The sequence below is a fragment of the Erpetoichthys calabaricus genome, chromosome 6 (assembly GCF_900747795.2).
Source record: "Erpetoichthys calabaricus chromosome 6, fErpCal1.3, whole genome shotgun sequence".
In the NCBI taxonomy this organism is placed as follows: Eukaryota; Metazoa; Chordata; class Cladistia; order Polypteriformes; family Polypteridae; genus Erpetoichthys; species Erpetoichthys calabaricus.
The window spans coordinates 122,537,476-122,563,420 of record NC_041399.2 but is presented as its reverse complement, the minus strand read 5'-3'; the positions used below and the strand labels follow the sequence as shown (position 1 = coordinate 122,563,420).

The following is a 25,945-nucleotide window of genomic DNA, read 5'->3' as shown; positions in this document are numbered from 1 at the left end:
CTGACCTCATTTCTACCTATTCCCTGTTGGACCCTCCTCTTCCTCACCAACTATAAAGACAACCACCTGCCTTTTCCTAATCAGTCACACTTTGACTCTATAGACTACTTTCTATAGACTACTTGGTGGCAAGACCACTACTCTTCAAAATTCTTTACAAAGGTGGATCCCCAACCTTTTCCTTGTATTTTTGTGTTTCATTATTATTTCTTTATTAATTATGTGTTTCACTTAAGTTTTTGCTAACAGGAATTAAACTGTCAAACTTCTGCAGATTTTGGGCAATGCCTAGGGCACTGTGGAGGAGGGGGAAAGTAGCCTAATGATGGGCATTTTTGCAGAAAGGAGATGGATTCTTTAAAAAGGAAAACTCAAGAGGAACAGACCATTTTAAGATTATGTCTCTGCTCAGCATCAAAATCAAGAGTTTTTCAGATGAGTCACTGGATTATGACTGGGTATCATTATATTGATGTCTCATTGCAGAATGTGGCATCACTCTGGTTCCAGAGTGTATCAAACACATGGAACTGGTCACACATCTGCTCAGAGAATCATGGGAACGGAAAGGGGACCTAACGAGAGGTATCCAGCTGCAGCAAGGACAAATTTTAGCCTCTGACAGATCCATACACCTCAGACACTGTGAAGCCCAAGAAGAAAAGCTTATTATACAAGCACAAGTATTCATTCTGGAAGAAATGTCCTTGCATAAACTTTCAATTGCAGTTACTATACAATACTATTCTCAACACAAACCTTATTCTATTTTTTTTATCTTTATTTATTTTTGCATTTCCCTATGGGATTAATAATGTGGGCGGCACGGTGGCGCAGTGAGTAGTGCTGCTGCCTCGCAGTTGGGAGATCTGGCAATTCTAAAGGCAATTTGAGGCAGCAGGTAATACAACAGGTAATAATTAATTTACCATTAAAGCAGACATTGTAAGTCTTACTATTAAGTGTAACTTTTAAAATACAAAGTTTGTAGCTTTTGAATTGTATGATCTGTATAACAATATATTGCCATGTTTAAGTAAATGTTTAGTTCTGAGGCTTCATAATGTCTGTGATTGCAGGAGAGTGGGCGGGGTCTAAAGAGAACGCTGATGACAGGGACATCATCTTATGGGCCTCACAGTGTCTCAGGTCACTGAATAAGCCTGAGGCTTCAGATGTCTCTTGGACCTAGCTGTGCTATGGTTAGACCTCTCCAAATGCATCTAGCTCATTTCCTCATAAGCAAGTGGATGCTGTCCTTAATTCCCATCAAGGTCCAGTTAAGATCAAGGACCTCAAACTGGATTATTACAATAATTTCAGCAACAGAGTTTAATCAGAATAGAATACTTAATAGTGGCATTGGCCTGAAACAAAAATAATGCATTGTGTCAGTAACTGTGTTACTGAGCATGCTGGCTGAATCAGCTGAGGTGGAGTGAGATGTATAAATGCATAAGCAAATGTAGTCAGTGAATGGTCATTGTATCACTGAACAAAAAGTGACCAATTAAAAAGCTGGATACAAAAGAATATCACTCCAAGGCACATTTGTATTTGTTAATACTGCTGTTGGTTTAATTACCAGAAGTGACGGAATAGCACCACCCTATTTGCTACTGGACTTCTCAGCTTATGTCTTTTAGAAATAGGCTATTAGGCCCATTATATCGAATCTTAAGCAACTATTCTGGTACAGGTGAGAGCTGCTTTCTTCACTGAAAAATACTCTTGAAACAAAATGTGACTCTATGTTGGCGTCATTGTGAAATTTTTGGAGGGAGAAATTATGTAACAATGGTCTAAGGGTCATTGGGAACAAATGAATATTAATATCACAACCATATATTAACTTACGGTAAATTTTGTAAAATGTAAAAACAGTTATGTAATTTAAGTTACTCTGTTATCTATACTAATTAATAAAAGGCAAAGCCCTCACTGACTCACTGACTGACTGACTGACTGACTGATTGACTGATTCACTCATCACTAATTGTCTAACTTCCCGTGTAGGTGGAAGGCTGAAATTTGGCAGGCTGATTCCTTACAGCTTACTTACAAAAGTTAGGCAGGTTTCATTTCGAAATTCAATGCGTAATGATCATAACTAGAACCTGTTTTTTGACAATATACTGCAATGGACAGCAGCTTGATGGCCGTGGGAGGCGGAGTTGAGTGTCATGTCATCACGCCTCCCACGTAATCACGTGAAAAGACTGTGAACGCAGTAGGGACAAATGAAGGAAGAGCCGCAAACAGCGAAGAACAAAAAATTCATTAAACAATTGAGAAGGGAGCGAGTGAAGCATACAAGCATCTTCATTAGGGAAACAAACCACGGTTTAAAACATAAGTTTAAATTAAGTTTATACAAACGCTCCCGCTGTGGATTGCAATAACATATTCGCGAGATAAAAGAACGCAGTAGGGAGAAATGAAGGAAGAGCCGCAAACAGCGAAGAACAAAAAATTCATTAAACAATTGAGAAGGGAGCGAAACAATAAGAATCGAGCGAGTGAAGCATACAAGCATCTTCATAAGGGAAACAAAGCAGGGTGTAAAACGTATGTTTAAATTAAGTTTATAGAAACGCTCCCGCTGCGGATTGCAATAACATATTCGCGAGATAAAAGTTTAATGAGAAGACACGAGGTATAAACGAACCACACGCCATAGCGCAACGTTAGGGGCTTCACCTCTGGCGCTGACGTTCGAGATTCGATTCCCGAGAGGGGATGCAATGACTGTGTACGCATGAAGAGCACAGAATTAGGGCGAAACACGTGTCACGTACTCTTTGCATAATTTGAAAGTAAACAATTTCAACCATTCTATGATCTGCTTCTCGCAACTGAAAGACAGTACATGGCGGATGTTAGCCGACTTGCTGACCGCAACGTTAGGGGCTTCAACTCTGGCGCTGACGATAGAGATTCCATTCCCGAGAGGGGATACAGTGAGTGTGTACGCCAGATGAGCCCAGAATTAGGGAGAAACACGTGTCGCATACTCTTTGCATTATTTGAAAGTAAACTATTAAAACCATTCTATGATCTGCTTCTGGGAACAGAAAGAGGGCACGTGGCGGACGTAAGGCAACTTCCTGACCAACCACAAGCGTAACCTGGCAGGTAACCACCCATACAGTCAGATTGTGATTCAGAAAACGAATGCCATGAATGTAATTACCACGATCTACATACTGTCAAATAAACGAAACACACGCCGTAGCGCGACAGCTGTGAAAAGCAAGGTTCACAAAAAAACAGATCCTTAACAAATTGTTATTGGTATATTTTCGATCCGTTTAAAAAGGTTTTCTTTTCTTCTTAATAAAAAATTAAAAGCAGTACTTCGCTGCAACGAAGCGCGAGAATTTGGCTATATATATCTGCTTCTCGCAATTAAAAGAGGGCACGTGGCGGATGTTAGATGACTTCATGACCAAACATCAGCGTTACCTGCCAGGTAACCACCCATACAATCAGATTGTGATTCAGACTAGGAATGCAATGAATGTAATTACCCCGATCTACATACAAGGCGAAAGTCTTGCAACATTCAAAGATGATGGTTTGGGATAAGTACACCATGGAACATAAAAGAGCTTATGAAGCCTTGAACCAAAAAAAGCAAGATCTCAGAGATCGTAAAAAAAAAAAATAGGAGGTAATGTCGTTTTACTCGCTGTAGATTTTAGTCAAGCATTACCAGTTATTCCACGAGGGAGACCAGCAGATGAACTCAACGCATGTTTAAAATCTATGCTTCTCCCATGGTCGGTTATATGTCGCGTGTTCTCGGGTAGGTACACCAAAAAATGTATACATTTAAGCATGTAATGGGCAAACGAAAAATGAGGTATACCCGAAGGCACTGCTGTAGTACTCAATGTAACTTTATTTCTTAAATGTTAATGTTTTACTGTTTAATAATTTATACGCTTGTTATATGTTGTTGAAATTCTTTTATCAAAATACCAGTGACAGCGCAATGCACGATAACATGGAGTGAATACACCATACACATCCGCCCACGGCCGCCCTGGTGTGCGCAGATAGGAGTTGATTCTACAATAAAATAAAATAAAGATAAAAAGAGTAATTCAATCATCACCCATAAAGCGGATAGTAGACGTGACGTACTATATGTGTACCAGATTTCAAGTCAATAGGTGAAACGGTTTGCCAGCTACAGGTGATTTAAAATCCTGGACAGACAAACGAATAGCCACGGTAGCAAATTATAGAAGAAGATTTTACTGTTTAATAATTTATATTTATATGAAATGTGCTTCTTATATATTACTTCATATTCTCATATGATAATGATGTTAATGTTGTTTATATTGATTTCTATGTTATTGAAAGTGCATGTATGTGTGTATATGAATGTATGTATGTATGTATGTATGTATATATATATATATATATATATATATATATATATATATATATATATATATATATATATATATATATATATATGTATATGTATATATATATATGTATATGTATATATATATATGTGTATATGTATATATATATATGTGTATATGTATATATATATATATATATGTGTGTATATTATGAGGGGCCGTTCAGGAAAAAAAGATTGGTTAGTAAATATATACATTGGTTCAGATGTATATATCGGTTCGGATACATTGGTTTGAATATATACATTGGTTTTAATACATCCGTTCAGATATATATATATCGGTTCACATATATACATTGGTTGGGATATATTGGTTCAGATATATACATCGGTTTGAATACATCTGGTCAGATATATACATTGGTTTAAATACATTGGTTGAGATATATATAAATTGGTTTGCATAGATCCATTCTGATATATATACATTGGTTGAGATACATCCGTTCAGATATATACATCGGTTTGAATACATCCGTTCAAATATATACATTGGTTGAGATATATATATTGGTTGATATACATTGGTTTAGATATATATATTGGTTTAAATAGATTGGTTTAAATATATACATCGGTTCAGATACATCCGTTCAGATATATATATTGGTTCAGATAGATCCGTTCAAATATATACATTGGTTGGGATTTACGGGCAGGCACAACGTGGCCACCCATGTTTAGCATCTCCCTTTCACTTCATCATTGCTTCAACACTGTTGTAATTATTGTGCATATTTTATGCAAGTAGCATATGCCTGTCTGTCGCATTTTGTTTCGTAAGCCCTCTTGGTTGGGGGTCCTCGATTTCAAAGCACTTTATTTCCTTTCATTATTTAAAACACTTGCACAGATACCCGCCTCTTCGCCCAGCTCCGTCCCGCCCCGGCTCATTGTACCCGCCTCACTCGCTCCCTCTTGTCCCTCCCATGACAGATTCTTCTCAAAAGCCGAGTTACCGGAAAGCATTGATCGCAACCGCAGTATGTCCCATTTTTTCACCTCATGAGACGCTGGTTTATCAGTGACCGAAAGCCGCACGGTGATATCTGTTATTCCGCATTGGCAGCATTTCATTAAAGGGCGATATGCTTCAGCAAGGAACTTAGTCTCATTTGCTGAAAGGATGTTATGGAGGAAAACACTGGAGTTGCTTTGTTTCTTTAAAATGTTGATCACGGATCAAAATGACCAGAATATTCCTGCTTCACAAATAACTGATGTTTAACTGTTTTTATAGTAATACTGACAAAACAACACATGTGCACACGTACACACGCACGTACACGCACGCGCACACACTTAAACTCACAAATCGTGGGTCCCACATACTACTGATTAAGTGTATGTGTCAGGGGCGATCATCAAGAGACGCTGGTTTATCATTAACCGAAAGCCGCCCGGTGATTTCTGTTATTCCGTATTGGCAGCATTTCATTAAAGGGCGATCTGTTTCAGCAGGGACATTAGTCCTGTTTGCTGAAAGGATGTTATGGAGGAAAACACTGCAATAGCGCTGTTTCTTCTGAATGTTTATCAGTGATCAAGGATCAGAATGATCAGAATATTCCTGCTTCACAAATAACTGATGTCTGTTTTTATTGTAAAACTGGCGAAACCACACACACGCACGTACACACACACAACACACACACACTCAAAGTCACAAATCGTAGGTCGCACACACAACTGATTAAGTGTATCTGTCACGGGCGATCATTTTTTTCACCTAGTAAAACTTTAGTTCATCAAAGTTAGAAAGCAGCAAGGTGATTTCTATTATTCCTTATTGGCAGCATTTCATTTAAAGATGATTCACGTCAACCAGGCGAAAGAGTCTCTTATTTTGACAGGACGATGTTCTTTTAGGCTTAAGCATTTTTGATTGACTTACAAAAGAAATAGTTATTACTTACCCTCTTTGCTTTGAATTGGCTTTTTAAAAAACCTTTTTGATATAATTTATTTATGACAGTTTAAAATAAAAAAATAGTGTTCAAAATTATAATGCGGCGTATCTAACATGAAAAGGTGGTGGTAGGAGTAAAATGCTAACTCACAGCTAAATGATCACTGGTTTGTGTCCAGGGGCTTCCTTTCTGTTATTTTATTTATTTATTTATTTTTACAAATTGCTTTGAGTAGTAAGAAAGGTGCTATAAAACGTAAGGAATTATTATTATTATTATATGTGTGAATGCGTGATCAAATTCAGCCGCTTCGTAGTGGAGTATAAATAGGGACACTATGCGCTCAACAATACCACAAGTTCATTGAAATAATTACACAGTAAGGTGCGCACGCAATACAAACATAATGTGTATATTAATGAAGTAAAGGTTCATATAAATTGATTATATACAAATTTTTAACAAGTTGAGAGATGTAAACTGGTTAAAATGCACAAAATTATACATGTATTGCTTTATAGTCCACATATAATGTATGTACAGTATATTATTAAAATAATGATATAAAAATCATATAAAATGGTATAGAATCTGCGTCGTAGACTTATTTGTGTTTTTAATTATTTGCTTTAAAAAATCTTACGGCACACATGTGAACCGTTGAAAATCGCTGATCTTAATCAATTTGTTTTAACGCATGCTCTGTGCAAAATGCTGTCATATCTTGTTATTAAACATGCACGCGCAGCGATGTCCTGATGTCTGCATTCTAAGGCTGCAGGTATATTAAACGCTATTCACGTTTTACTGGGATGCTCTGTGATTGAGGGCGGACAGTAAACTTTGTTAAAATCCATCCATCCATTTTCCAATCTGCTGAATCCGAACTGATATCAAAAAATACCAGTCGTCAGTTGTATTTTCAGTCGTTTTGGCGTGTTTACTGTTCTGTTACCAAAAAATTCTTCAACGGGGCTCATCAACAAAGAAATGTGGATAGTAAGATTTAGTAAAATATCAGTAATAATAATACATTACTCGACACCCAGTAACACTTTACAAAGACATTTAAAAGACAGCTTGTTAAAATAAATGTAGCAATCCATTATGCTATAAGTGATAGCTTGCTCTTAAACATTTGCACAGGTGGTTTTTCCTGGGGATAAAAAAGGAAAAAAAATCCAAGTGAAAGGCTTTGTTGTTGAACTCAAATTCCACTTCCGCCATGCGAGTCATTAAAACTATTGGAATGAAGTATAGTTCTATATAAATAAATAAATAAATTTCCTATCACAACCACCCTTTAACCCCTGTACATTGGAGAGGAATCTTGTTTTCACAGCAGGTGCAATTATCCTATAAAACACATAGGAGTTCTGTGCACCGTTTTTCATGGGAGATTAAAACTCATCAAATGTATTTTAAAAACTTGTAGCAGTCTGTGGCATTCCTCATCTGCCATGGTCCATTACAAAATGAACGCCAGGCAGTTAAAATTGTGCACAGTTTCTTTAATAAGCCTATCAGACAATCTTTTATAGCACTTTCATATTGAGTGTGTCTCTTAATCCCTTCTAGCAGAAGAGACACTCATTTCCACAGCTTGGTCTATGGTGTAGAAATGTGTGCCCCCTGTCTTCTGCTTGCAAAATTAATACTGGAATTACAAAATTGTCCACAATTTATTTCAAAAGATTGAAGGAAGTCTTCTATATCACTTTTTTGTCTACTATGTTCCTTACTCATCCACTAATTAAAAAAAAAAAATCAAGCGCTTACACTGTCTTTTTTAAGTATGTCTATGAAAATCACTGTGAGTAGCCAGAGAAATGCTATATAAATGTAAGATATTATTATTATTATTATTATTATTTAGGTTTTTTAAAATTCAAATAAACCTGATAGGACTTCTTCCAAGATATGTGCCACTCTAGGGTACCAACAAAGTCAAACTAATTAGGAAATTTTGTGATCAGTTTGTTTAAAGTATATTGAGCAAAAAATAACTTTTCATCATCTTCTCATTTCTAATTTGGCATTTCATGATACAGTATATACTGCAAATATACATTTAAATTGTAACCGCTGACAATTATTTACTCATGTGCTTGCGTTTTCCATAAAACAGCTTCAATATGTGCACAAAGTATAGGTAATAAAACACACAAATTCTGACATTAGCATGACTGTTGAAAGAAAAACATGTATTAGAAACTATTCTATGGAGTTTTCATTAATTAATCATTATATACCTTTTGATGTTTCTTGATATATTTTGTAATCAGATTTTTAAAATATTTTTTTATTTTTACTGCCACTTCACAGATCAACAATCCCCAACTTGGTCACTGTCAGAATAAGTCTTTAAACTTTTTTCCTGTGCCAATTAATACATTTTCCAGGTTTCACTACCCATCTGAAAGATTTGGCATCAGGTTGGGTGGCATTTTTAAACTGTAGTAGTATGAGCGAGTGTCAGTGTGGCAAGCACTAGACTGGCATTTCTTTCCGTCTAATTTTTTATCTTTTGGCCCAAGCCTGTAAATCTCTTTTGTAAATGGGTGGCTTGGATAGAAAACAGATACTAACAATTTTCAAGGCTATTTTTAAAAATACTGAAAGATATTTGTGTATGTGTGTTGTGGTGCCCCATGTTGTAAGTGTTAGATCCATTGAAGAAGTCAACTTAAACAAAGAAAATGTACATTTTGCAGGTTTGTTTGAAGTGTTTTACATTATAACCATATTATTAATTGGTGCGTAAATACAATTTTTTCAAGGGGATGACCTTTACTATTGTCAAAAAGACTAGCAGGGCAACAGGAGGAATATGAAAGTTATTTGTTGAGTTTAGGAGACAAAGGATACTTGTAAGGAAGTTCATGTCAGTGCTATCGGTGTACATTCTGGAATTTATAAAACTGCTGATATTATTTCACAAAGATGTTACTGGCCTGGTTTTATGCTGACATTAAAATGGCTACGTTTTCTGATAATTATAATCATTATTTTAATTAAAAGACTATAACTGTCAGAACAGATTCAATAAAATGTTTCAATATCTCAGTTGCTGTTTGTCGGACTCTTTAATTGACTTGTCATACAAATGTGTATCAGTGGATATTTGGTACCTCATTTGACAAATAATATGAATGTTTCAAAATCTCATAGATAGATAGATAGATAGATAGATAGATAGATAGATAGATAGATAGATAGATAGATAGATAGATAGAATTCTATTTGTCCTCTAAGGGAAAATGTGCTTTTTTTTAACAGAGGCTGAATGAATAAATAAATTAATATATAATGAAAAAAATAGCCAATCCAATAACAATTTGAGCTGTCTAATGTTCATTCTGCAAGCAACAGTTGGGGCTCACAACTCTGAGGCAAAAGCTCAGCTGTAGAAGTGAGTGTCCCTTTGAGTGGAAAGGACAATGGGACATAGTAGACTTGAAAGTGATGTAGAAGACTTTCATCAATCTTTTACCATGGATTTCAGATAATATTACTTATCCAGGGTTCATTTTGAAAGCAGCAGATAGGGTGCACACAAGCGGATCTGCTCCAGCCATGGAAATGAGTGTTCCCTGTAGGGGATAGGATACAGACACATAGTGGAGAAGATTATATATAAAACTATACCTACGACCTTTTAAAATCAATTTTGCATAATTTTACCTCTCTAGTGTTCATTTTTTAATCAGCAGTCAGAGGACACACATTTTACGGCTCTGCAGCAGCCATGGAAATGAGCGTCCCGACCATGTGGATGAGACAAGCGTTTTCATTCCAATAGTTTTAATGACTCACATGGCGGAGGTGAAATTTGAGGTCAACAACAAAGCCTTTCCCATGGATTTTTTTTCTCCTTTTTTATCCCCAGGAAAAACCACCTGTGCAAATGTTTAAGAGCAAGCTATCACTTATAGCATGACAATGGATTGCTACATTTATTTTAACGAGCAGTCTTTTAAATGTCTGTAAAGTGTTACTGGGTGTCGAGCAATGTATTATTATTACTGATATTTTACTAAATCTTACTATGCATGTTTCTTTGTTGATGAGCCCCGTTGAAGAATTTTTTGGTAACAGAACAGTAAACACGCCAAAACGACTGAAAATACAACTGACGACTGGTATTTTTTCGATATCATTTTAACAAAGTTTACTGTCTGCCCTCAATCACAGAGCATCTTGGTAAAACGTCAATAGCGTTTAATATACTTGCAGCCTTAGAACGCAGACATCAGGACATCGCTGCGCGTGCATGTTTAATAACAAGATATGACAGCATTTTGCACAGAGCATGCGTTAAAACAAAAGACAAGCGGCGCGCAAAGGCACGCGAACAAGAGGAGTTCCGCAGCAATCACATCTCAGTGCACCTAAGAGAAGGGACACTGAATTCTACGAGGCACAGATATTTTAGAGCACCGGTTCAAATATATATTGATTGATTAAGATCAGTGATTTTCAACGGTTCACAGGTGTGGCGTAAGATTTTTTTAAGCAAACTAATTAAAGACTTCTTTGAAGAAATATGACAAAAAATAAGTCTACGACGCAGATTCTAAACCATTTTATATGATTTTTTATATCATTATATTAAATGAAATGCTGCCAATAAGGAATAATAGAAATCACTGCGCTGCTTTCTATCTTTGACGAACTAACGTTTTATGGGGTGAAAAAAAATGATCACCCGTGACAGATACACTTAATCAGTTGTGTGTGCGACCTACGATTTGTGACTTTGAGTGTGTGTGTGTTGTGTGTGTGTACGTGCGTGTGTGTGGTTTTGCCAGTTTTACAATAAAAACAGACATCAGTTATTTGTGAAGCAGGAATATTCTGATCATTCTGATCCTTGATCACTGATAAACATTCAGAAGAAACAGCGCTATTGCAGTGTTTTCCTCCATAACATCCTTTCAGCAAACAGGACTAATGTCCCTGCTGAAACAGATCGCCCTTTAATGAAATGCTGCCAATACGGAATAACAGAAATCACCGGGCGGCTTTCGGTTAATGATAAACCAGTGTCACTTGAAGATTGCCCCTGACACATACACTTAATCAGTAGTATGTGGGACCCACGATTTGTGAGTTTAAGTGTGTGCGCGTGCGTGTACGTGCGTGTGTACGTGTGTCGTTTTGTCAGTTTTACTATAAAAACAGTTAAACGTCAGTTATTTGTGAAGCAGGAATATTCTGGTCATTTTGATCCCTGATCAACATTTTAAAGAAACAAAGCAACTCCAGTGTTTTCCTCCATAACATCCTTTCAGCAAATGGGACTAAGTTCCTTGCTGAAGCATATCGCCCTTTAATGAAATGCTGCCAATGCGGAATAACAGATATCACCGTGCGGCTTTCGGTCACTGATAAACCAGCGTCTCATGAGGTGAAAAAATGGGACATACTGAGGTTGCGATCAATGCTTTCCGGTAACTCGGCTTTTGAGAAGAATCTGTCATGGGAGGGACAAGAGGGAGCGAGTGAGGCGGGTACAATGAGCCGGGGCGGGACGGAGCGGGGTGAAGAGGCGGGTATCTGTGCAAGTGTTTTAAATAATGAAAGGAAAAAAAGTGCTTTGAAATCGAGGACCCCCAACCAAGAGGGCTTACGAAACAAAACGCGACAGACAGGCATATGCTACTTGCATAAAATATGCACAATAATTACAACAGTGTTGAAGCAATGATGAAGTGAAAGGGAGATGCTAAACATGGGTGGCCACGTTGTGCCTGCCCGTAAATCCCAACCAATGTATATATTTGAACGGATCTATCTGAACCAATATATATATCTGAACGGATGTATCTGAACCGATGTATATATTTAAACCAATCTATTTAAACCAATATATATATCTAAACCAATGTATATCAACCAATATATATATCTCAACCAATGTATATATTTGAACGGATGTATTCAAACCGATGTATATATCTGAACGGATGTATCTCAACCAATGTATATATATCAGAATGGATCTATGCAAACCAATTTATATATATCTCAACCAATGTATTTAAACCGATACTGAACCAATATATCCCAACCAATGTATATATATGAACCGATATATATATCTGAACTGATGTATTAAAACCAATGTATATATTCAAACCAATGTATCCGAACCGATATACAGTAATCCCTCCTCCATCGCGGTGGTTGCGTTCCAGAGCCACCCGCGAAATAAGAAAATCCGCGAAGTAGAAACCATATGTTTATATGGTTATTTTTATATTGTCATGCTTGGGTCACAGATTTGCGCAGAAACACAGGAAGTTGTAGAGAGACAGGAACGTTATTCAAACACTGCAAACAAACATTTGTCTCTTTTTCAAAAGTTTAAACTGTGCTCCATGACAAGGCAGAGATGACAGTTCTGTCTCACAATTAAAAGAATGCAAACATATCTTCCTCTTCAAAGGAAACAGAGAGTAAAGCAAACAAATCAATAGGGCTGTTTGGCTCTTAAGTATGCGAAGCACCGCCGGTACAAAGCTGTTGAAGGCGGCAGCTCACACCCCCTCCGTCAGGAGCAGGGAGAGAGAGAGAGAAACAAAGTCAAAAATCAATACGTGCCCTTTGAGCTTTTAAGTATGCGAAGCACCGTGCAGCATACTTAAAAGCTGCACACAGAAGATAGCAACGTGAAGATAATCTTTCAGCATTTTTAGACGAGCGTCCATATTGTCTAGGTGTGCGAACAGCCCCCCTGCTCACACCCCCTACGTCAGGATCACAGATAGTCAGCGCAAGAGAGAGAGAAAGAAAAGTAAGTTGGGTAGCTTCTCAGCCATCTGCCAATAGCGTCCCTTGTATGAAATCAACTGGGCAAACCAACTGAGGAAGCATGTACCAGAAATTAAAAGACCTATTGTCCTCAGAAATCCGCGAACCAGCAAAAAATCCGCCATATATATTTAAATATGCTTACATATAAAATCCGCGATAGAGTGAAGCTGCGAAAGGCGAAGCGCGATATAGCGAGGGATCACTGTATACATCTGAACCAATGTATATATTTACTAACCAATCTTTTTTTCCTGAACGGCCCCTCATAGTATGTGTGTATATATATATATATATATATATATATATATATATATATATATATATATGTGTATATGTATATTTATATATATATATATATATATATATATATATATATATACATATACACATATATTCACATATATATGTGTATATATATATATGTGTATGTGTATATGTGTATATATATATATATATATATGTGTGTATATATATATATATATATATATATATATAATATATATATATATATATATATATGACAGTAACACTCATAACAATGACAACACAATTACATTGACAGTCATGTTACGATATTTTTAAAATGTTTCCTTTACTTTTTCATAACCTCTTTAACACACTACTTCTCCGCTGCGAAGCACAGGTATTTTGCTATCAGATCATAAAACTCAAATAAGGCTCTCATTTCCCATTTACAGGCAGAAACATGTTTATTTTTTAAGAGGGTTACATGGGAATTTATGGCCCCATTTCTTTTACAGACATATAGCGAGTGAAATGCTGAGGTGCTAACAGAAATTGTGCAACTATTAAAAAAAATCATTGTGCCACCTTACAGATGAAGAGTTTAAATTTCATGTCCAAGCCTTCTCTGTATGGAGTTACAGTGCATCCGGAAAGTATTCACAGCGCATCACTTTTTCCACATTTTGTTATGTTACAGCCTTATTCCAAAATGGATTAAATTCATTTTTTTCCTCAGAATTCTACTCACAACACCCCATAATGACAATGTGAAAAAAGTTTATTCGAGGTTTTTGCAAATTTATTAAAAATAAAAAAATTGAGAAAGCACATGTACATAAGTATTCACAGCCTTTGCCATGAAGCTCAAAATTGAGCTCAGGTGCATCCTGTTTCCCCTGATCATCCTAGAGATGTTTCTGCAGCTTGATTGGAGTCCACCTGTGGTAAATTCAGTTGATTGGACAGGATTTGGAAAGGCACATACCTGTCTATATAAAGTCCCACAGTTGACAGTTCATGTCAGAGCACAAACCAAGCATGAAGTCAAAGGAATTGTCTCTAGACCTCTGAGACTGGATTGTCTCGAGGCACAAATCTGGGGAAGGTTACAGAAAAATTTCTGCTGCTTTGAAGGTCCCAATGAGCATAGTGGCCTCCATCATCCGTAAGCGGAAGAAGTTCAAAACCACTAGGACTCTTTCTAGAGCTGGCCGGCCATCGAAACTGAGCGATCGGGGGAGAAGGGCCTTAGTCAGGGAGGTGACCAAGAACCCGATGGTCACTCTGTCAGAGCTCCAGAGGTCCTCTGTGGAGAGAGGAGAACCTTCCAGAAGGACAACCATCTCTGCAGCAATCCACCAATCAGGCCTGTATGGTAGAGTGGCCAGACGGAAGCCACTCCTTAGTAAAAGGCACATGGCAGCCCGCCTGCAGTTTGCCAAAAGGCACCTGAAGGACTCTCATACCATGAGAAAGAAAATTCTCTGGTCTGATGAGACAAAGATTGAACTCTTTGATGTAAATGCCAGGCATCAGATTTGGAGGAAACCAGGCACTGCTCATCACCAGGCCAATACCATCCCTACAGTGAAGCATGGTGGTGGCAGCATTATGCTGTGGGGATGTTTTTCAGAGACATCCTGGATGAAAACCTGCTCCAGAGCGCTCTTGACCTCAGACTGGGGCGACAGTTCATCTTTCAGCAGGACAACGACCCTAAGCACACAGCCAAGATATCAAAGGAGTGGCTTCAGGACAACTCTGTGAATGTCCTTGAGTGGCCAACCAGAGCCCAGACTTGAATCCGATTGAACATCTCTGGAGAGATCTTAAAATGGCTGTGCACCGACGCTTCCCATTCAACCTGATGGAGCTTGAGAGGTGCTGCAAAGAGGAATGGGCAAAACTGGCCAAGGAGAGGTGTGCCAAGCTTGTGGCATCATATTCAAAAAGACTTGAGGCTGTAATTGCTGCCAAAGGTGCATCGACAAAGTATTGAGCAAAGGCTGTGAATACTTATGTACATGTGATTTCTCAGTTTTTTTATTTTTAATAAATTTGCAAAAACCTCAAGTAAACTTTTTTCACGTTGTCATTATGGGGTGTTTTGTGTAGAATTCTGAGGAAAAAAATGAATTTAATCCATTTTGGAATAAGGCTGTAACATAACAAAATGTGGAAAAAGTGATGCGCTGTGAATACTTTCCGGATGCACTGTAACATATTATCGTCGCACCCCATGTTTTTCAGTTTTCCTCCTATATACCCAAAGACATGGAGATAGGGAATTAACAATTCCAAATTATCCACTGTCAGTGTGTGTGTGTGTGCGCGCACTTAACTGTGTCCTGGAATAGACTGGTGCACTTTGCAAGGCTGTTTCCTGCTTTGCAGTCAGTTCTGCCAGTACTGGCCATACCATGACCTTGAAATTGATTAAGTGATTTTGAAAATGTTACGTTATGCTACTTGTAGTGTAGGTTATTAATTTTGCATTGCATTTGGACCTCCACAGTTTACTCTTTCTCTGTCTTTTCCAAACCTCAAGTCCGCAATCTTGGTGTTACCTTTGATAGTAACCTCTCTTTTGAGAAACAAGTAAATTCTGTAGTCAACAGTTGCTTTTTCCAACTTCGTCTATTAGGTAAGATAAAGCCTTTTTTATCTTCTAGGGATCTTGAGATAGCTACTCATGCATTTATTTTTTCTCGCCTCGACTTTGATAGTAACCTCTCTTTTGAGAAACAAGTAAATTCTGTAGTCAAGAGTTGCTTTTTCCAACTTCGTCTATTAGGTAAGATAAAGCCTTTTTATCTTCTAGGGATCTTGAGATAGCTACTCATGCGTTTATTTTTTCTCACCTCGATTAGATAGTAGATTACTGCAACTCGCTGTATTCTGGGATTAATAAATCTCTGATACACAGGTTACAGTTGGTCCAAAATGCTGCCGCTCGCTTTCTGGTTGGGGCAAGAAAGTATGACTCTGTTTCTCTAATATTAGCTTCTTTACACTGGCTGCCTGTCAGTTTTCGAATTGATTTTAAAATCTTGCTGCTAGTTTTTAAATCTTTACATGGGCTTGCTCCTGCCTATTTATCTGAACTGTGTGTTTTATATCAGCCATCTAGAGTACTTAGATCTTCTGGTCAGCTGTCTCTGGTTGTCCCTCGTACCAAGTGTAAAGCTAAGGGGGACAGGGCTTTTGCAGCTGCTGCGCCTCGCCTGTGGAACGCTTTACCTCATCACATAAAGGAGTCGTCTACAATTGAACTGTTCAAAACAAGACTAAAGACTCATTTCTATTCACTTGCATTCCATGACCTTCAGTAATACTGATGGTTTCCTCTTTATGATTATATAACATTATTTCTATTTTTTATGTATATAACATTACTTCTATTTATTATGAATTTTATTTTATGTTCTTATATTTTATTTCTATTTATGTTTTTTGTTAATTTGTTTTGTTTTTATTTTAATGTATTCTGCAAAAGCTTGTTCGAGTCGGCACACAGACGCTTTGCAATTTGCGTTTATTTTTGAACTTTCTAAAAATGTTGTAAAGCACTTTGGCCACAGCATTACTATGTTGTTTTAAATGTGCTATATAAATAAATTGACATTGACATTGACATAAATAAATAAATTAGACACTTTTACTGAATGAGACTGATCCAGTTTTAGAGTTCAAAGTATAAACTGGAATCTTTAAATCAGTTTAATGCAATTATCTCTATATATAATTTTAACACTGTAAATCAGCTGTGCGCAACCTGCGGCCGTACGGCCGCATGCGGCCGTGGGCAAGGACTTTGGCGGCCGTGGACGTGTATATTAAAGTGTACGTAATGGCGGCCGTGCAGGTGTAGGGTCTCTGGACTCCAGCGAGTAAGGGGTCTCAACGCCGCGGAATCTTTGTCGGCCGGGTCAGTATGGTGACGCCGAAAGCCGATTTGCTTACTTGAATATTAAGTTCGGTTGAAATGGGCTGACACCCAGGAGTACATGTGAAGTCACGTGACTAGCGGCTAGCCAATATGGAACTGAGAAGGAAATGGGAGTGTACGCCTGTACGGCCTTGTGGCTAAGTCCATACACTGCCTATCGCCATTAGCAAACGGTCATCATATGTGCGAAGCAGCGTTTTCCAGAATGAAATATCTGAAAAACAAGTACCGAACCCGATTGGTAGACAGCAATCTAGAGTCTGGAATACGGCTAATGGTCTCCAGCGAGTCCCCTGACTTTGCAAGTCTGTCTGCAAACATGCAAGAGCAAGGAAGCCATTAATGGCGATGTTTTCCAAACTTCCTGAAACAATTGCTGTAAAGGTTTTTTGTCCTATATGACGTTTCGTAGACATTTTTTTACATATGTAGACCAGTAAATTGAATATTGTCAGATATATCATACTCTGTTTTAATGTGTAACCTGTAAATTTTTACATAAATCATAAAACATTATTAAGTTTACTTGGACTTACTGGCGGCCGTTATTAAAGTAAAAAGTCTGTAGTGCGGCCGTTATTAAAGTAAAAAGTCTGTAGTGCGGCCGTCATTAAAGTAAAAAGTCTGTAGTGCGGCCGTCAATAGCGGAAAGGTTGCGCATGCCTGCTGTAAATCCTACTATTCCATCCCCCCACCACTGCAGAATGGGCACAAAGTTCTCCAAGTTCCAGCCTTGATTATCTGGGAGTGAAGTGCTAGAGTTTTAGAATGGATATAATAAATCATTATTTGGAACACATGCATTTCATTTGTGTTCCGTTTCTACAATAATCTGTGTAAACACATCATTAAAACAGTTTTTCACATTTTAGTAATAAATGACAAAATGTAGACATAAACTATATAATGTGTAAAGCCTGAAGTCCAAAGATCAAATAAACACTTCCACAAAAGGTTCAAGGATGATACAACAGCTTCCGTGGCGCTCCGAGCAGCCATCAGTCAAGGTAATTCTTGGTAGTGAGAACCAATCAAATCGCTTTCTGCTACCAAGATTCTACCAAGAATTGAAAGCTCAGGCCAATCGCAGCCTGTATTGGCTACCAAGAATTGACCATTCACAACCCATTTCGGCTACCAAGAATTGGTGAATGAAAATGTCAGCTACCAAAACTAAGAAAGGACGGGCCAGCCTCTTGTCAATAAATGTATTCTGCAAAAGCTTGTTCGAGTCGGCACACAAACGCTTTGCAATTTGCGTATATTTTTGAACTTTCTAAAAATGTTTTTCACGAGTGTCGCTTTGTGCAGATATGTTTACATTCACGTACACATTTTTTGAATGATTTTTTAAACATTCTTGGTGCAGTTTATTACAGTTATTAAATATGTGTGCAAAATGTGTAAAGAAAGATATAATAATCTATATATATAAAATTCTTTTCGTGTTTGAAACAGAAATTACGTATGACCACGCAATATGGTATGAAACGGAAATTACATATGACCACGTGATATGGAAATTACGTATGACCACAGAACATATTATAATACAGGAACTAATATATTCGTTTGTGGACGCCATTTTTATATTGTCTTTATGAATTGTTATCATTTGTGTGAGAGTTATTTTACTGATATTGAAAAGAAGTAAACACAAACACGCCGATCTATCCCATTGAAGTACGCCCCGTGTCGCCCTCTCCCAGCCCTCCTCTCTGGACTACAGTGCTGAGCCGTCCGCCGCCAGGCGCGTTCTGACAGAGAAGTTTTATTTATTCGTCCACGTGACTGTCGCGGAAACTACCACATTGTAACTTTTTTTTAGTTGGCAGTACTTGATAGTAGAAGAGATGAGGAAAACAGCTTTGCGTCTTTCTACTTTTTAACTGTGCCGAGCTGTAAACAATGTGAAGACGAGACCACCTTCAGCGGTGAGGGGTCGTGAGAACAAAGTGGACGCTGGGAGGCGCTAAATGTCGGGCTGCTCCGCCGGGTCGAGACCTTTGCAGTTTCGGGCAGCGTCCTCTCTTCTCACACTGTTTGTGACATTTCAAGTGCTCCGTCAGCTCCTGGGAAAGTGGAAATCTTTGCGAATGAGTGTAATCCGCGCCATCGAAGCAGGACTGTTTGTAAATTGCCCTGCATGACTACTTACTGTCCCTTAAGGTGAGTTTGGGTCACTAAAACCCCGCAACATTCAAGGTTGCTTTTGTGATGAATTATTTTAACAAGTAAATCACAGGCACGTAGTGCAAGGTTGTCAGGCAGAAATTTGGACGATCACATACAAAATGTAATTTCTATACCACAGCGGTCATGTAGCGCCTTTCACAAGGGATCTGCTAGCGAGAAATGATCCAAATACATTTTAATTGCTGTTAGTACTACTTACCTGTTGTGTTATAGCACCTTTAAAATGTAGTTTACCCGAAACCACTCCAGTAGTGCTCAATGTATCTTTACTTCTTAAATGTTAATGTTTTACTGTTTAATAACTTATAGACTACATTTTATCTTTTTCCCTTGCACTCAGTGAGCGAAGCCACTGGGTAATCAGCTAGTGTATAAATATAATTCTTCTTCTTTCGGCTGCTCCCATTACGGGTTGCCACAGCAGATCATCTTCTTCCATATCTTTCTTTCCTCTGCATCTTGTTCTGTTACACCCATCACCTGCATGTCCTCTCTCACCACATCCATAAACCTTCTCTAAGGCCTTCCTCTTTTTCTCTTCCCTGGCAGCTCTATCCTTAGCATCCTTCTCCCAATATACTCAGCATCTCTCCTCTGCACATGTTCAAACCAACACAATCTCGCCTCTCTGACTTTGTCTCCCAACCATCCAACTTGAGCTGACCCTCTAATGTACTCATTTCTAATCCTATCCACCCTTGTCACACCCAATGAAAATCTTAGCATCTTTAACTCTGCTACCTCCAGCTCTGTCTTTCTGGTCAATGCCACCGTCTCCAACCCATATAACATAGCTGGTCTCACTACCGTACTGTAGACCTTTGCTTTCACTCTTGCTGATCCGTCTGTCACAAATCACTCCCGACACTTTTCTCCACCCATTCCACCCTGCCTGCACTCTCTTTTTCACCTCTCTTCCACAATCCCCATTACTCTGTATTGTTGATCCCAAGTATTTAAACTCATCCACCTTCACCAACTCTACTCCTTGCATCCTCACCATTCCACTGACCTCTCTGTCATTTACACACATGTATTCTGCTTTGTTCCTACTGACCTTCATTCCTCTCCTCTCTACAGCATATCTCCATCTCTCCAGGGTCTTATCAACCTGCCCCCTACGATCACTACAGATCACAATGTCATCAGCAAACATCATAGTCCAAGGGGACTCCTGTCTAACCGCGTCTGTCAACCTGTTCATCACCATTGCAAATAAGAAGGGGCTCAGAGCCGATCCCGGATGTAATCCAGCCATCTTGGTAGCGAGACCTTGAATGAATCTGTCACACCTACTGCAGACCTCACCACGGTCACACTTCCCTCATACATATCCTGAACAACTCTTACATACTTCTCTGCCACTTCCCACTTCCTCATACAATACCACAACTCCTCTCGAGGCACCCTGTCATATGCTTTCTCTAGGTCCACAAAGACACAATGCAATTCCTTCTGGCCTTCTCTGTACTTCTCCATCAACACCCTCAGAGCAAACATTGCATCTGTGGTGCTCTTTCTTAACATGAAACCATACTGCTGCTCACTAATCATCACCTCACTTCTTAACCTATTTTCCACTACTCTTTCCCATAACTTCATGCTGTGGCTCATCAATTTTATCCCCCTGTAGTTACTACAGTTCTGCACATCCCCCTTATTCTTAATAATCGGCACCAGTACGCTTCTTCTCCACTCCTTAGGCATCCTCTCACTTTCCAAGACTCCGTTAAACAATCTGGTTAAAAACTCCACTGCCATCTCTCCTAAACACCTCCATGCTTCCACAGGTATGTCATATGGACCAACGGCTTTTCCATTCTTCATCCTCTTCATAGCTGTCCTTACTTCCTCCTTGCCAATCCGTTGCACTTCCTGATTCACTGTCACTACATCATCCAACCTCTTCTCTCTCTCGTTCTCTTCATTCATCAGCCTCTCAAAGTACTCTTTCCATCTGCTTAACACACTCTCCTCGCTTGTGAGTACATTTCCATCTTTATCCTTTATTACCCTAACCTGCTGCACATCTTTCCCAGCTCGGTCCCTCTGTCTAGCCAATTGGTATAGGTCCTTTTCTCCCTCCTTAATGTCCAACCTCTCATACAACCAATAATGACTACAACCAATAATTCCAAATATCATATATACATACCTGTGTCTGTTTTTTGTCAGTGTGGCTTTGACATCATGGACCATAGGGTGCATACTAATTCAGAGCATCAGCTACACTCAAAAAAATTGAATTAAAAAAATTTGTGACAATGAGATAGGAAGAAGGCAGATTCACCAGCGTTTGTGTCAGCTTTTATCCAATCAGATCAGAGAATTTCCTATTCGATTGTCTCAAAACACCACTCACATCTACAGTTATTCCCAGTTTCAAATAAAAACTAACAGCGTCATATCCCCGGGGGGGTGGTAGTATGTATCGTGATCATGACTGAGAGAATAAAGGTGAAAAAAAAAGGTAACTTTTACAAGTACTATAAATTTACGCCGGCTGTTACAGATGCAAATCAAATGTATGTTTTTATTGTATAATATTAACAATAAGAGCAGCTCACTACTCAAAATGGTAAATATACGAAACAGTCAGGATCGAACCAGGGACTCTTGATTACAAGTCAGCAATTCTTGCCACTGCGCCACAGAAGCTGTTGTATCATTCTTGAACCTTTTGTGAAAGTGTTTATTTGATCTTTGGACTTCAAGCTTTACACATTATATAGTTTATGTCTACATTTTGTCATTTACTACTAAAATATGAAAAATGTTTCTGTTTTAACGATGTGTTTACACAGATTATTGTAGAAGCGGAACACACATAAAATGCATGTATTCCAAATAACGATATATTATTTCCATTCTAAAACTCCAGCACTTCACTCCCACATAATCAAGGCTTTAACTGGGAAAACTCTGTGCCCGTTCTGTGGGGGTGGGGAGATGGAATGGTAGGCTGCTTGCAGCTTGTCTTGATCAGCACATTTACAAGACAAAAGACGCTGACGGAGATGTGCGAAGGGATTTAAGATGGGCTGGATTTACAAGTTTTTTCATAGGCTTTGGTAATTCTAGTGTTAAATGGGATATGGATCACAACTTCAAAGTAATAAAGACAGATATAATTCAATCATCAAACTTCTTTAATTCAGAGCTATATTTCTGCACATACTCACACATTCTTGTGGTACCAAAACTTATTTAGAATGAGGGTGGAACACCTGACTACCCAGAGAAAAATTAATGCAGACATAGGATGAGTATGCATCTTCACACGGATAATGACAGGGCTGAGGTTTTAGGACTTTGGGGCTGTTAGGCAGCAGCACTAATCATTGCATCAATGTCTCACCTTAGAGGAAATATTATATTGCCTTTAATGTTGTAACATTATGTAGAGTTGTGTTCAATCACTATGCATGTTTTTTATGGCAGGTTCACTTAATTGTTTACCTTCTACTCGGTATTGTATGTTGTATGTAATAGATTCACTTGATTCAATAGGCTTCCACATGAGCATAACTCCATCTTCATCTACCTGGATGACTTCAGGACAAGATGGACTGGTGGGAAGATCTAGAAACAATAAAAGCAAAAGCATCAGTAATTAAGTATAAAACAAGATAAAAAAAACATACATTTTGAAGCATCTCGTTTTTCAGGCCAGTTGCAGCCACTCTGTACATGCTCTAAGTTCACTGAAATCAAACAAATCACCAGGACCAGATAATATTTACCCTCGAGTTCTTAAGAAGGCTAGAGAGTACACATATAAACCCTTGACACATATTTTTAGGAAGTAACTGCACACTGGAGAGATTCTGAAGGACTGGAGAATGTCAAATATCATCCCATTATATAAAAATGGTGACAGGGCAGATTCAAGCAACTATAGGCCAGTAAGCTTAACATGCATCACAGGAAAATTAATGGGAGGAATTATTAAAGATAAGTTTGAGCAACACCTGGCAAGGACAGGAGTTATTCTGAACAGTCAGCATGGGTTCAGAAGGCAGAGTTCATGTTTTACTAACACGCTGGAATTCTATGAGGAGGCAACAAAAAGGATACGATCAATGTGGAGCATATGATAATATTTATCTTGACTTTCAGAAAACATTTGATAAGGTGCCACATGAGAGGTTGTGAATCAAACAAAAAGAATTGGGAGTTCAGGATGATGTTTTTAGATGGGTGCAGAATTGGCTCAGACACAGGAAGCAGAGAGTGATGGTGCGAGGAACCATATCAGGATTGGCCAATGTTAAGATTGGTGTTCAACAGGGGTCAGTGCCAGGGCAGCTGCTATTTTTAATATATATAAATGATTTAGATAGGAATATAAGTAGCAAGCTAGTTAAGTTTGCAGATGATACCAAGATAGGTACATTAGCAGATAATTTGGAATATGTTATATCATTACAGAAGGACTTGTATAGCATATAGGCTTGGGCAGATTTGTGGCAGATGGAATTTAATGTCAGTAAATGTAAAGTATTACTCATAGGAAGTAAAAATGTTAGGTTTGAGTACACAATGGGTGGTCAGAAAATCGAGAGTACACCTTATGAGAAGGATTTAGGAGTCATAAAGGACTCTAAGCTATCGATTTCCAGACAGTGTTCAGAAGCCATTTAGAAGGCAAACAAAATGTTAGGTTATATAGCACGATGTGTGGAGTACGAGTCCAAGGAGGTTATGCTCAAGGTTTATAATGCACTGGTGAGGCCTCATCTTGAGTACTGTGTGCAGTTTTGGTCTCCAGGCTACAAAAAGGACATAGCAGCACTAGAAAAGGTCCAGAGAAGAGCAACTAGGTTGATTGCAGGGCTACAGGGGTTGAATTATGGGGAAAGATTAAAAGAGCTGAGTCTTTACAGTTTAAGCAAAAGAAGATTAAGAGGTGACATGACTGAAGTGTTTAAAATTATGAAGGGAATTAGTACAGTGGATTGAGGCTGTTATTTTAAAATGAGTTCATCAAGAACATGTGGACACAGTTGGAAACTTGTTAAGGGTAAACATTAGGACGTTTTTATTTATACAAAGAAGGACAGACACTTGGAATAAGCCACCAAGTAGTGTGGTAGACAATAAGACTTTAGGGACTTGCAAAACTCGACTTGTTTTTTTTGGAAGAAATAAGTGGATAGGACTGAATGGCCTGTTCTCGTCTAGATTGTTCTAATGTTTTAAGTTCAAAATTGGCACAGTGCAATGCAGCCCACTCTGTAAAAAAGATAGAGAGGCAATCAAAGGAAGCAAGCCGTGTGGGCGATGTGGAAACGATCACAAAGAACAGATGAATGCCAAGCAAAGGGAAAACAATGCAGGAAAAGGAAGAAATTAAATCACTCTTGTATGTAGAATACAGCACTTGTCTCATACTAGATTCAGGGGCAAACCAGTACATATGGTGCTGGAAAGCAGAGAGCCCAAGTTACAAAATGAACTTTACATTGACAATATCACAAAAGAATGCACAAACTTAGGCTAGAGACAAATCTTTGTTGTCATTGAAGTAGGAATGAAGCAGAAAATAAAATTCAAGTTGGATAAAGGGACACAGGTGAACATATAAACAAATGTATTCACCAAAATGTTCTAGCATATCCCAATTAAGGAAACAACATACCACCTCATAGGGTATGGAGGTGATGTATTAGATGTTAAGGGCACATGTCAGCAAAGGTTCAAATACAAAGAAAAAACATTGTATTGTATTTGTGAATACAAATGCTCCACCAGTCTTAGGCTTATGGTGTGCCTTGCCATGAACCTGATTAAGTTAGTCATGTCAATCAATAAAACACCGCCTGAAGGCCGAAGCATTATAGGGGACATTTCAGACATTTTCAAGGGCATTAGAGTGCAGTATTTACCTGAAATCTGAAGCAATTCCTGTTGTATGCCCAGCTAGAGATCATCTAAAGCAAGAATTAGATGTCATAGAACAAGCTGGAATTATGGCCAAAGTAACTGAGCCAACAGAATGGGCAAACTCTTCAGTGGTGATAGAGAAGCACAAAACAAGAAAGCTTTGAATATGCCTAGACCCATGTGATTTTAATAAAGCTACCTAGAGACCTAATATTTCACTGCCAACTCTGGATCAAGTTTTATATCCATGCAGGTTGGATCACAGCTTTTCAGTGTCCTAAATGCTACATCAAGATATTGGATCATAAAACTGAGTCATAAGGCATCTCTACTAACTACCTTTAGCACTATTTTCGGTAGGTATAGGTTCCTGAGGCTGCCCTTTGGGATTGTTTTGGCACATGGCAAGTTTCAAAGTAGAATCAACGAGGCATATGAAGGCCATAATGTTATGATTGCTATATTGTTGATGACATATTGATATATGGTTGCACA

General features: G+C 38.3%; 1 protein-coding gene across 1 annotated transcript in view; it reads right to left on the bottom strand.

Annotated features, from left to right (window-relative positions):
• LOC127528328 (obscurin-like) overlaps positions 1 to 25,945 on the bottom strand; it is a 308,697-nt gene that overhangs the window by 46,568 nt on the left and 236,184 nt on the right. Inside the window, exon 16 of the mRNA XM_051928768.1 lies at positions 23,024 to 23,146. Within this exon, the coding sequence (XP_051784728.1) occupies positions 23,024 to 23,146 (123 nt within the window). The remainder of the gene's footprint in view (positions 1 to 23,023; positions 23,147 to 25,945) is intronic.